At 48.7% G+C, this 11,608-nt stretch overlaps 6 protein-coding genes across 6 annotated transcripts; 3 read left to right on the top strand and 3 right to left on the bottom strand.

The window, feature by feature from the left end:
* Window positions 1–277: 277 nt before the first annotated feature.
* On the bottom strand, window positions 278–1,400 carry BDW43DRAFT_244054 (uncharacterized protein). Its single transcript, XM_032039709.1, has 2 exons — window positions 1,053–1,400; window positions 278–990 (listed from the first exon to the last, which is right to left on the bottom strand). The coding sequence occupies exon 2, from the start codon at window positions 942–944 to the stop codon at window positions 339–341; it is 606 nt and encodes a 201-aa protein (XP_031894336.1). The 5' UTR covers window positions 945–990; window positions 1,053–1,400; the 3' UTR covers window positions 278–338.
* BDW43DRAFT_244068 (uncharacterized protein) lies at window positions 1,401–3,635 on the bottom strand. The gene is made up of 7 exons (XM_032039710.1): window positions 3,256–3,635; window positions 2,921–3,182; window positions 2,446–2,871; window positions 2,282–2,388; window positions 2,117–2,216; window positions 1,501–2,009; window positions 1,401–1,429 (listed from the first exon to the last, which is right to left on the bottom strand). The coding sequence occupies exons 1-6, from the start codon at window positions 3,529–3,531 to the stop codon at window positions 1,867–1,869; spliced, it is 1,314 nt and encodes a 437-aa protein (XP_031894335.1). The 5' UTR covers window positions 3,532–3,635; the 3' UTR covers window positions 1,401–1,429; window positions 1,501–1,866.
* Window positions 3,516–4,278, bottom strand: BDW43DRAFT_293832 (uncharacterized protein). The gene is made up of 4 exons (XM_032043873.1): window positions 4,159–4,278; window positions 4,004–4,018; window positions 3,791–3,946; window positions 3,516–3,734 (listed from the first exon to the last, which is right to left on the bottom strand). Exons 1-3 carry the CDS (start codon window positions 4,267–4,269, stop codon window positions 3,875–3,877), a joined length of 198 nt encoding a protein of 65 aa, XP_031894334.1. The 5' UTR covers window positions 4,270–4,278; the 3' UTR covers window positions 3,516–3,734; window positions 3,791–3,874.
* A 197-nt stretch (window positions 4,279–4,475) lies between these two features.
* On the top strand, window positions 4,476–5,946 carry BDW43DRAFT_323829 (putative NAD binding Rossmann fold oxidoreductase). Its single transcript, XM_032049829.1, has 2 exons — window positions 4,476–5,062; window positions 5,129–5,946. Exons 1-2 carry the CDS (start codon window positions 4,721–4,723, stop codon window positions 5,867–5,869), a joined length of 1,083 nt encoding a protein of 360 aa, XP_031894333.1. The 5' UTR covers window positions 4,476–4,720; the 3' UTR covers window positions 5,870–5,946.
* Window positions 5,947–7,378: 1,432 nt separating this feature from the next.
* Window positions 7,379–7,863, top strand: BDW43DRAFT_293830 (putative glutaminase). The gene has a single exon (XM_032043872.1). It carries the CDS (start codon window positions 7,685–7,687, stop codon window positions 7,841–7,843), a length of 159 nt encoding a protein of 52 aa, XP_031894332.1. The 5' UTR covers window positions 7,379–7,684; the 3' UTR covers window positions 7,844–7,863.
* A 1,021-nt stretch (window positions 7,864–8,884) lies between these two features.
* BDW43DRAFT_293829 (uncharacterized protein) lies at window positions 8,885–11,600 on the top strand. Its single transcript, XM_032043871.1, has 4 exons — window positions 8,885–9,055; window positions 9,196–9,346; window positions 9,437–9,548; window positions 9,649–11,600. The coding sequence occupies exons 1-4, from the start codon at window positions 9,047–9,049 to the stop codon at window positions 11,504–11,506; spliced, it is 2,130 nt and encodes a 709-aa protein (XP_031894331.1). The 5' UTR covers window positions 8,885–9,046; the 3' UTR covers window positions 11,507–11,600.
* Window positions 11,601–11,608: the final 8 nt, after the last annotated feature.

Here is an 11,608-nt window from a genome sequence, read left to right as displayed (position 1 = left end):
CTCTAGGAATTCCGTGCTTTATAGTGACATATATTATGTTGGCAATCAATATAGCCAAATCAACCCGAAGTGGACTTCTGTACTGAATACTAAATTATTTCTCGATCCCGCTAGCATTTCCATCATCACTTTCGTAATTCATAAACCGGCGCTGAACGTCATTCTGGAGACCCTCAACTCGATTCTCACACTTCGCCGAGGTAGACAGAATTCGTAGAACGTAGGCTTCTGTACCTCCCAATGGGACGTTGCGTCTATGGTACTAGGGAGTGTCGAATAAAGACCTGCCGATTGCCATAGCACATATACCATGTTTTGCGTGCGTCTGGCTGATAGTCTCATTTGTTATAGGAAGCTCGTGATGACTGTGTGTCCTTTGTAGAAGAGTATCGTGGCAACGTAGTGCCATGACATGGCCGCGACCAAGCGAATTCTGTCTCTTTAGAAAGCCCCAACATTCTTTCTTGAACGGCACGCTCCAGTTTCGATTTTCTTTCCTGCTCCTCTTGAGGAGATAGAAAGTAGGGAAGCCCATTCCAATCCACTATAACCGCACCGCTCACGGCGTTGTAGCCGGGGAGCGAGCTATTATTCATGGATGTATTGCTGGGGCGCAACATGGGCCTCCACTTGGATGATCGGCTCGATAGTCGTCGATTAGTGTAGGATGTTCGGCGCTGAAACCGATGAACTTCTGCCGGCGGGTCAATGTTTTGCCAATAGTATGACGGCTCTTGGGACGAAGAGCTGAATACGGGCTCCAACTGTGTTGTGATTTCTTTTTTCGGTTGGGCGCCGTTGGGTATGTGTGGTCTACACGTCTCTGGACTGGAAGCCAATTCTCCGTCGGTAGGTTGAAAGGTACAATTATCCACAGGCCTGCTTTCAGTTGCAGGGGTGGACGATGAGGAGAATCGCGATCTCAAATGACGAAAAATAGGCATTTGGGGCTGTCGCACTAGCGGTACACAGTACTAAAACAGGATGCAACTGATGCGAAGCATTTGTTGAGCCCTATGGCAAAGATGGATTATGAACGTGGAGGAGCTTACTCTTTACAACTGCTATTTCAATCTGGTGGTGCGGCCCAATTGCCAATAATCTCGACCTCATGCAGGACACGCTTAATCCAGAATTCACCAGGAAGGGACGCTCGGCGAAGAATGTGAGAGAACAGATTCCAGAAGATAGGATTACCAGAATGCACTCTAAAGTGTAGAGCTTAATAGTATCGGCGATTACACATCGAATAGTTATCGGAGCGACAGACAAATCAATTTACAGCTTTATGCGCCTCACTGATGATAGGGAACCTCCGGCATTCCTAAATTAGAACTGAGATAGGTCAGAGCGGCAAGACAATGCAAGATTGGTTCGTGCCTCGTATATTATCCGGTCTCGAGTTCGGGCTCCATGGAGATAAAAGAGACTTTTGTAATAGGTCAGTTAAGCTCGTAGAGCTTCAGGGCTAATGCAATATATGGTGTCATTGTTTCTCACCATTTCAAGCCTCCATCCTTTCACCGCTCATGCCACAACCCAAGTGAATCATCTTATGCCCCGCAAGTAAACATTTTTGGGGAGAACTGTGGATTACTCCGTCGTCGCGCACTTGAACCAAGACTCCCCAGAAACATCCCAAATTATAGGCTACAGGGCCAGAAGGAAAACCCTCGCTAATAGATTTTGGAGCTGGTCGTGACACCAAACAATTGGCCGGTCGAACCCTTGTTTTCGCTTAAATGGTCAACTCCCTCCTGATTGGCGAAAACATATGCCCAGCTTTAGGGGCATCCGCGACACTGCGAATAATATTGCAAAGAAGGCAGCTTTGTGCTTGCCCGACATGGTGTTGGGCCCCTAAAGTCAATTGTCGGAGGATCCATCACACCATTGCTCTCTCAGCAACTGAATTGATTGGGACACGTCCCAGCCAGTTCTTGTCTCCACTGTCTTCAACAAGCTCTCCGCAGCTTCCTGATCTTGCCTGTGTCGAAGTATCCAGCCCCCTACGGATTGATGGCCAGGTTAGAAGGCAATTATATGGACGGGGGACAACATCCGCATGGGGGTAACGTAGTGACACTAATAGAGAAGAGGGTTGCTCAAGACTCACAGGCAACTAAGCTATGCCGTGCCGTGAAAAGTGTGTTTTCAGCCTTCGTATTTGACTGGGCAAGACCAAGGATAGTAAGAAGGTGGCTTCGGATAATTTTCTAAGTAAGGGCTTAGTGGCGATACGATTCTTCAACAGCACAACCTCAGATTTGGAAAGACCAACCTCTATATTTCGTGAATGCCTAAAACGCTCGTATGCAAGAGGAGGGCTCGGGCAACAGGCCAATGCAAGTATGATTTTAGCGATATGATAATACTGAACGCCTATCACTAGAACACACATATGTGAGCTGACGACACTAACCAAATCTCAAACTGAGGACAAACCGTGAACGGGCAGCAACATCCAAACCCCCGGGAATCGTCTATGCACCTCACTATTACGGGGAAGGTATTGGATCGGCTCGAATGTGCGTGGCTTACTGATGTTCCAGTCCTCGATTTCCTCACCAATGCCTTCTAGTAAAGCAGTGTTGACAGTGCGATTGTAATCGAAAGCGTATTTGAGGACCTTAGCTAGAAGGAAGACCATTCTACTCGCCCAAGCAAAATCGTCCTTCCGGCAGAAGACATCCGAATTGCTGAAGCGATGCAAATCCGTTCGCAACGGTTGTTGTGAAGTGAGTGATATGTATATATCCTCGCGCAGACATAACCAAGCTGCTGCCTCACCTAGGCCCCCTGTTGATTCGAATGACGATACCGTATTCAAAATGCGGGTCGTTCCAGTCAAATGGAATTGATTGTCCTCGCCTAGATCGAGTAAGTCTGGAGTAGATATATGTGGTATATTTAAACATACAGTCCATTTCCTCATGCTGCCGGAGAATTGCAACTGCGGCAAGGACGGTATCTGTGATGCTGTCTTTCGGGCCAGACAGGACAGGGATTAGAAGCTGGAGACAGCGATTATGATACTCTAGGGCCTCAGACATGTCTTTCGATCTCTGTCTGTCTATATGTCGAGAGGAGAATGCAAAAATTGCAAAGCGTAATACAGGATCCTCGAGTGCTCTCAGTGGGACTTCAATCTCGAAATGTCGTTGGGAATCAGTGATATCAGCCTTCGGACCCATCAGTATGTTCTCTTGCAGCTGCAACAAACTGCTCTTTATTTGTATATTGTGGTCCACTCACCCAAAGAGCCATATTGTCGACATAATTGCGCATAAGCGTGGCCTCTCTTTCACTGAAAGAGGAGCCCCGAGCGTCAATATCTATCTCCTCATGCCAATTCCCATTCGGCGATGAAGATAAGCTAGACCTATGATCGTGATTATGATTGACGGGTGTCTCTGAGTTGTGGGGAGCTGCCGCGTCACCGGACGAACAATTAGTCAGAGCATGTAGAAAAGAAGCTACCAAAAAAAATAATGCGAGGGATTGGAGAGTTTTACCAGAAGGCTGTGGCATAGAAGGGCCAATAGATGTTCTATTCACGGAGGCTGGCTCCGATACCGAGAGCCCAAGCTGATGAGGACTCGGGTATGGGTTAATTAGGGGACCATGACTGGAATTGCATAATAGCTCTGAGTCCCCATGCCGACGAATGGACGTATCTGGGCCTTGTTCACAATATAGTTCTCTGATGGCGACTGTTTCATCGTGATATTGAACTTTAAACAAAGTTAGTCTGGGTGGGTATGCAGCTCTAGAGACCGCTATCACTCACGCGGCCCTATTGGACGTGGCCAAATGCCTCGCTCTGGGAATACAATGTCGGGGTCATTGTCCAGATCTAAACCATTACGAAACCTCACATTAAAGCTTCTATCGCAATCGATGCCAGCCTGCTTACAGCGGTAGCAAGCAGGTAAATGAAGGTCACCTATAAATCGAGTGAGGAAAAGGCCAAGTAAATCATTAGTCGGTATAGTGTACGTACATTTGAGATGACGAACTAGGACAAAGCTCAGGTTAGCGCTGTTATCCAATATCGACTTTCGCCTTACCCCTGCATCTCCGGCTAGAACGTCAGTTAGCTTAGGATATTTGCAGATGGGTGGGCTGAAAAAGGCACGGTTATTGGGCAATTAGTACCACACACTGACTAGACGGCTCCTCTTTTCGCGAACTGGAGTCATGGTTCCAAATGAGAACGAGGAACGGAGAAAATTGCCAGGCATTGAACTGAGTTGAATTACCTTCCATAGATTTTCCCCCACAGGCACTTAAACCCCGCGTAGGCATTGGGGGAATTTGCGGGGGGGAAACCCCAATTTTGAGAAATTGACTGCCTGAGGCGTCAGTCCGTTCCGGTATGAATGGGAGGGAAAGTATTTCCATTCCGCAGGCGCAAAGGAAACTCTTTCCGTACATACAACTGTAAGGAAACTCTCAGACAGGAAAGCTTTTACATTCAAGTCTCCATTAGCCAACAATGCATAACAGACGGATATTCTTGCCTTATGACAAAGATGCACAGTTTCTCAGTCTGATTTCTCCTTGGACCTCAGGGTATATAAGGCACGCAAAGGTGCTCTCTAAATGGCAATAGTCAGCTTAGCAATTCGTCTCTGAACGAGTATCTCCTTTCTACTATCTCATATAATCTACTTGCTTTATTCAATTGACGGATCATCAATTGTCACTCCTATCTGGAATGTCGTCTATTAAGATGTCCGTCCACAAGCTCAAAGTTGGTATGGCTGGTCTGGGCCGCGTAGGCAAGATCCACGTCCTTAACTTTTTGCATCACACTCCTCGTGCTGAGCTCGTTGCGGCCTTTTCCCCCGATCCTGCCGAGATCGCTTGGGGTAGGCAGAATTTGGAGCCGTACGGCGTGACTCTGTACGATAACTACGACAAGATGCTCGAGCATCCCGGCTTAGCGGCGGTAGCCATTGGCACAGCGACATCAGTTCATGCTGAAGAGACCATGAAGGCTATCGACCATGGTCTGCATGTCCTCTGTGAGAAGCCATTGTCAACGGACATTGAAGTGGCAAGTACCGATCTTCGGTGTTGACCTATAGCTTTATCTCAAGGTGTGTATTAACGTATTCTACAGTGCAAAGCAGTCGTGCGGAAAGCAAAGACAAAGCCTCATCTCAAAGTCATGTGCGGCTTCTCTCGGCGGTTCGATGAATCCTACCGTGAGGTTCACGATAAGATCAGTCAAGGCTTGATTGGCCGACCTTCAATTGTTCGAAGCCAGACATGTGACAAGTTCGATCCCTCAGGGTTCTATGTTGCATATGCAGCATGGTCTGGAGGTGTCTTCGTCGATATGTCAGTCCACGATATTGATCTTACTCTGTGGTATTTCGGCGATGATTCAGTCCCCAAGAGCATTTCCGCCCACGGAATTACCGCTGTTCAGCCAGAACTGAAGAAGTACAACGATTATGACAATGCAGTAGGGATTGTCGAGTTTCATAACGGTAAAATTGCCTATTATTATTGTTCACGTATGATGCCGCACGGCCAGGAAGACACGACAGAAGTTATTGGCACTGAGGGCAAATTATCTGTGAACGTCAACCCTCAACGCAACTTTGTCAACTTCTACCACTCCGGTGGTATCACTCGAGAAGTCCCTAGTAACTTCATCGGGCGTTTTGGGGCTGCTTTCGTCAAGGAAGCGAATGAATTTACCGCTGCTTGCCTAGACGACACACCGCTCCCAATTAAACTGACCAACGCAGTCAAAGCTGTGGAGATTGGTTCCTACCTTCAAGAAGCTCTAGTCACTGGGAAGCAGATTCACTTCGACGAGATTGGAAGGAGGATTGAGAAGCCTAGCCTGTGAAAGTGGGCACGCATCACTATTAGTGAAAACTGCTTTGGTATTTTTATCAACATATACTCTCATTCCCTCTCAATGTATTCACCCTTATGCCCATGGTACCTAGGGCTGTGTGTGTATATACCTAAACACTATAGGGCTAGATCTAGCCTTATATGGTGCCGAAGACCACTAGCAATATAACCCTTCATTCTTAAGGTCTCTTCGCAATTGGTTGAACTGGAGTATCTTAGATCCTACTACCTACTCCTTTATTACGGAGATCGGCATGTCCATCAAGTGGTGACGGATCACCTGAATGACGAAACCGATCGACAAGTCCGTTGGAATCCATCTACACCTACTGATTACCGACTTACAACTTCGTTTGCTTTGCTCCTATTACCTTAAGTGAATATCTTTGTAAGAATTAAACATCAAGATATCTACTCAAGTATGTGCCTTGATCTTTCGAAATCCTTTAGACATCAGTACGTACTCTACTCACAGCGTTCCTCTATACTTTCGCACGAGCGAGATTCCATAAATTATCGGCCAAGATTACCCCTCCTATCCCCGGGCAGTTCGAAATCCATACCTCTCGACATGGATGCCCAGCGATCAGGTCAAGACTTTGCCGTACGCCGAGCCTCTTTTCTGGGCTGGGCAAAGTCTTACCTGGTAGGTAATGGCGCCGGTCGATGGTCAGACATGTAGCTTGATGGGTGAGAAGAAATCAGATGATGATATTCTCCCGGCTGTTGTTTCAAGCGCGGATTATACGTCTACTCATTCGGTATTTACACTATCTGCTGGCTTGGCGACTTCCACTCTAGATTTCTTCTTGCCTGTATCTCCCAATTATCTTCGGCAGTCTCTCCCTTTCAGTAAGATATACTTGCCATCAATGGCTTGTGCTAACGAAATTGGTAGCTGATACCATAGATTGTAGGCTGCTTGACTGTCTCTGTATCCGCCGCTTCTGCCAACAACATTCAGGTCTACTCCAGCATCGATGGCCGATGGCGGGGGAAACAAGAAAGCATTGAGCGAATATTTCAGAACAAAGAGAGCACTGCCGTTTCCCCCTAGCAGTCAAGAACACTACCCTGTACGAAGAACATGATGATATGGCAGTATGGGGCGAGGCTATTTTTGCAACTCGTCTAACTTCCACGTCTACGCTCTCTTTTGCATCTGGAAATTTGAAAACACAAGCTCCCAGTTTGTCAAAATAGGGCGGTTGAATGGTAATGGTCCTTGGCTTCCAGCAGGGGGGGTTGTCTCTCTATCTCATGGCCTTGGGACAATTGCCAACACCCAATCCGTGAGGTTTGCTGTTGGATATGTAAGAGAAGAGGCGGTTGATCATCTCGGAACACCATATACAGGATATTACAGGGCCAGCTACCCAGGAACACTTGAAGCAGCCGCCTACTTTCTGGACGACTAATTGGATGCTTTCCAGGAATCGTTGAGCCTCGACTTAAAACTGTCTACTAGAGCCAAAACAATCGTAGGCTAAAAAGTATGCGGACATTGTTGCTCTATCGACCCGTCTGGCTTATGGGGCCTATTTACATGACCATCCCCAATCATCCCCTTGATACAGATAATACGCTAGCGTTCATCAAAGATCTCTCTAGCAATGGCAACCTGAATACTGTTGATGTTATATTATGCCCGCCTTCCCTGTATATTACGTCATGAACCCTGACTACATTCGATTGTTGCTGGAGCTGATGATGGGATACCTTACTGCAGGGCGTTAGCAAGAGTTCACGACATGGGTGCTCACTATCCTAATGCAACTGATCAGGGTAACAAACAAGCCGAACCATGCCCATCGAAGAATGCGGTAACTTGATGGTCCTGACATTAGCGTATGTGCGCGCTATCGGTTATAGAGAATGGACAGCCAAGTATCAAGAACTCATGAGGCCCTATGCTACCTGGTCGACAACGGTATCGACATCGCGGAGCAGTTTTATCTTCTAATGATGCTGCGGGTGCTCTAGCGAATGAAACGGACTTGGCCTTTAAGGCCGCAGTCGGCATTAAGGCATTCGGTGAATTGACTGGACTTTCCAAGTATTCTTGCATTAGCAAGGAGCGTGCAGACCTCATCTACAATCAAGGTCTATTATACCAATGAACAAAAGGCACATTTCGTGCTGCAGTATCCCGAGAATCTGGCCTTCTCGAAGATTCCATATAACTTATACCCAGATATCCTACTTGGTCTTGAGACTTTTCCTCAAGAGCCTCACAAGATGTCGAGCACATTTTTCAAATCAGTCCGAGCAGAGTATAGAGTCCCTCTTGATCACCGTCAAGACTAGACCAAATTCGATTAGAATACGTGGCTGGCGGCCACATTTGATTCGGACACCCGAGATGAATTTGTTGAAGACTTGTGGGAGTTTATGACCAACTGAAAACACAATAGGCCGCTCTCTGATCGTTATGTTGCCACATCAGCGAAAGGAACAAGTCCTGAGGTACCGATCCTATGTCGTGCTCAGCCCACAGTGGGTGGGCGTTTCGCAATGATGGCTTTAAATGGGCCCAGGTCTCTTCGGAGCATTACACCCGGTTCTACGGAATTATCTAAGACTGGGGATGCAGAGTTGTTGGAGATGCAAAGGGAGGAGTCATAGTGCTACAATATATTGTTAGAGCCGCTGGAATATACCGTCTGTAGTGTTCTCGTCCCAATGAGACTAACATTATGACCTTTTTGTATAAAATCTACCCATTAGCAGTTCTCGATTTAGAATAGTGAATGAAGGGTCAGACATGTATATAAAAAGTAGGAGGAATGGACAGTTAAGTGAAGCCATCTATCAAGCCATATTAGTTGTCTCCCGAGACATCGTTAGGACTGCGAAATTAATTCCCACACTCCCTTGCGCTGTGGTATTGATTGATGTTGATCTTTTCTTTCAGGCATCAAGGGAACCAAGGGCCCTTGGAGATTACATAAGCTGTCGTGGCCTCAGGTTCGACACCGTCTGTGACACTCGTCCCGAGAGAGTTTCGCTGCATCCAAACTGCTTCGCCGCTGTGTTTAGCTTTCCTTCTCCCTGTTCCCTCGCCGTTCTGTCTTTTGCTTCTTCTTTCTCTCTCCCTCTTTTTCGCTTTATCGCCACCTACTAGCCTTCCTCTCTTCATCTTCCGCCCCTTGACCAGAATATCCTCATGGCTTCTGTATGTATTCCCTCCGTTTGACTTCTCCGCCATTTCTCTCCCGTGCAGATAGCTGGCCAACGTCATGGCTCGCCCACCACGCGTTTGCACGCGCCAACAGAACAAGCATCTCTGCTAACACTTCTGTGCTCCTCTGATAGCCCCGTCCTCCTCATAACTTCGGTCCGCAAGGCTATCCCCTCCCTAACGGTGCTACTGGTCCCGTACCTGGCGCCACCCCTCTTCTGCCAAACAATGGCCGAGTCATTCAGAACGGCCCCGTCAGAGTCTTGTGCATTGCGGATGTTCGAGGTAAGCTTCCCCAATATATACTTATGGAGATTGATGATAAGAGAGGCACTGAGCTAACTGGGCTTTCTTTTTTCCGTTTGTGTTACGTAGGGAATCTGAAGTCTCTGAATGAGCTGGCCAAACAGGCCCGTGCAGATCATATCATCCACACTGGTGATTTCGGTTTCTACGATGACACATCATTGGATCGGATCGCGGAAAAGTGAGTAATACACTTGAAGCTCGAGCTTTATCTGCGGATCAGATTACGTAGGTGCTTTACTGGAATTGAATTCACTGACCGTTGGATATCCAAAAATTAGGACCTTAAAGCATGTGGCCCAATATTCTCCACTGCTTCCTGAAAATGTGAAGCGGACCATCGCACAGACACCCCCTCAGCAGTCCATTAAGCAAAGATTCACTCCGGATCAGCTACCCCTCTCAGAGCTTTCTATGCTGCTTGATAAGCGGCTCACGCTTGATGTCCCGGTATACACTGTCTGGGGTGCCTGTGAAGATGTTCGAGTGCTGGAGAAGTTTCGCTCTGGAGAGTACAAAGTCAATAATCTTCATATCATCGACGAGGCCAATTCACGCCTGCTGGACATTGGTGGCGTCAAGCTTCGTCTGCTAGGGTTGGGAGGTGCCGTGGTCATGCACAAGCTGTTCGATAACGGCGAGGGCAAGACCACCATTGCCGGTGGCCAAGGCACCATGTGGACGACTCTACTGCAGATGGGCGAGCTAATTGACACAGCAAACCGCGTGTACGACCCATCGGAAACCCGTATCTTCGTCACGCACGCCTCACCCGCCCGTGAGGGAATGCTGAACCAGCTATCCGTGACCCTGAAAGCTGATTTCTCTATCTCTGCCGGTTTACATTTCCGCTACGGCTCGTCCTACAACGAATTCTCCGTAAACCCCTCCCTGGATCACTACCGAGGCAAGCTGGCCGCATCGAAGGCTTCCTTCAACGATGTCTGGGAGACAGTGCGCAGTGAGGTCGAGTCTGCAATCTCCTCGAACGAAGCCCAGAAGACACTCCTAGACAATGCCCTGGATGTGGTGCAAAAGATGCCTACTATCGCTAACGGTGGGAACCCATTCGGCGGACCTACCGGCCCCGGAAACGCCGCTGGTCAGGTCGACGAGAGTGCTTTCAAGAACATGTGGAACTTCAACCTTGCGGATGCAGCGTTCGGATTCCTGGTCCTTGAGATCGAAGCTGGCCGTATCGCGACGGAGATGCGCGCCCAGGGTTTCAACTTCGCCCACCGAAGCGGCAAGGGTCCTGTGCCTGCTGTTGCTGGACAGCCCAATCCTCCTATTCCCACCGGTACCCCTGGTGTGGCTTCCCCGGCAGCCCGTGCCGCTGTTCCTCAATTCGGCCAGGCCCAGCCCGTTCCCGGACGTCCTGCCGCCCCTCAGCAACAACAGCCGCAGCCTCAGCCTCAGCAGGGACAGGCCAAGGCTCCAGCTGCGGCCCCCGCTCGCACTTCTCCGGTCCCTGTTATCCCTAAACCGGCAACCCCTCAGCCTTCTGGCCCGGCCGCCTCCCAACACGCTCCTACTTCGCCCGAGAAGGTTACGGCTACCGAGGCCAATGGCACTTCACAGCCCGAGAGGCCATCTGAGTCGCCTATGCCCCGCTCTGAAAAGAAACAGAGCAACGGACTGTTTGTTTCGAACGTTGAGAATGAACAGGCGGTTCGTGATCTGTTCCCGGAGGAGGATAAGGCGAAGATGACTAAGGTCGATAAATGGGGCAAGTATAATCACGTCGTGATGTTCAACACTGTTGAAGAGGCTAAGGCTGCGCTCGATCGGCAGCCTCTGGAGCACAAGAAGCCTACACCTCCGGGTCAACCTCGCAAGCCCAACATCAAGTTCTTTGAAGACCGTGGCAGCCACCGTGGCAATGCTGGCACGTGGCAGAGCAGCAACCGCGGAGGAAACACTTCCCAGCGTGGGTACCAGAGCGGCGGTGCTAGCGACAGTGAAGGAGGACGGGGTCGTGGTGGATTCAGCGGACGTGGCCGCGGCCGAGGCGATCGTGGTCGGGGCGGACGCGGTGGTCGTGGTGGATTCAACAAGGGAGGACCTGCATCTGACTCGCCTGCTCCATCGTCATCGACGCCATCCGGTGAGAAGCCCGCTGCAGCTGGCGATGCTTAAGCTCGACTGAGTCGGTTTAACGCGTTTCTTTGTTGCTTTTGTGTTGAAAATTATTTACGCTTTTTTTTTTATTTTATTTTATTCTATTTTTTTTTTTTTTTT

Source organism: Aspergillus alliaceus, assembly GCF_009176365.1.
Source record: "Aspergillus alliaceus strain CBS 536.65 unplaced genomic scaffold BDW43scaffold_83, whole genome shotgun sequence".
NCBI lineage: Eukaryota > Fungi > Ascomycota > Eurotiomycetes > Eurotiales > Aspergillaceae > Aspergillus > Aspergillus alliaceus.
The sequence above is the reverse complement of the archived record's forward strand: the minus strand, read 5'-3'. Positions and strand labels throughout refer to the sequence as shown.

Coding starts and splice junctions, on each gene's coding strand:
- BDW43DRAFT_293830 (XM_032043872.1), top strand. CDS start 7,685: ATGCCCATCGAAGAATGCGGTAACTTGATGGTCCTGACATTAGCGTAT.
- BDW43DRAFT_293829 (XM_032043871.1), top strand. Junction 9,347..9,436: donor GTGCATTGCGGATGTTCGAG/GTAAGCTTCCCC, acceptor TGTGTTACGTAG/GGAATCTGAAGTCTCTGAAT. Junction 9,549..9,648: donor TTGGATCGGATCGCGGAAAA/GTGAGTAATACA, acceptor TCCAAAAATTAG/GACCTTAAAGCATGTGGCCC.
- BDW43DRAFT_293832 (XM_032043873.1), bottom strand. CDS start 4,269: ATGGAAGGTAATTCAACTCAGTTCAATGCCTGGCAATTTTCTCCGTTC.
- BDW43DRAFT_244054 (XM_032039709.1), bottom strand. CDS start 944: ATGCCTATTTTTCGTCATTTGAGATCGCGATTCTCCTCATCGTCCACC.
- BDW43DRAFT_323829 (XM_032049829.1), top strand. CDS start 4,721: ATGTCGTCTATTAAGATGTCCGTCCACAAGCTCAAAGTTGGTATGGCT. Junction 5,063..5,128: donor TGTCAACGGACATTGAAGTG/GCAAGTACCGAT, acceptor CGTATTCTACAG/TGCAAAGCAGTCGTGCGGAA.
- BDW43DRAFT_244068 (XM_032039710.1), bottom strand. CDS start 3,531: ATGCCACAGCCTTCTGGTAAAACTCTCCAATCCCTCGCATTATTTTTT. Junction 2,872..2,920: donor GCAGCATGAGGAAATGGACT/GTATGTTTAAAT, acceptor TACTCGATCTAG/GCGAGGACAATCAATTCCAT. Junction 2,217..2,281: donor GGCATTCACGAAATATAGAG/GTTGGTCTTTCC, acceptor GCCCTTACTTAG/AAAATTATCCGAAGCCACCT.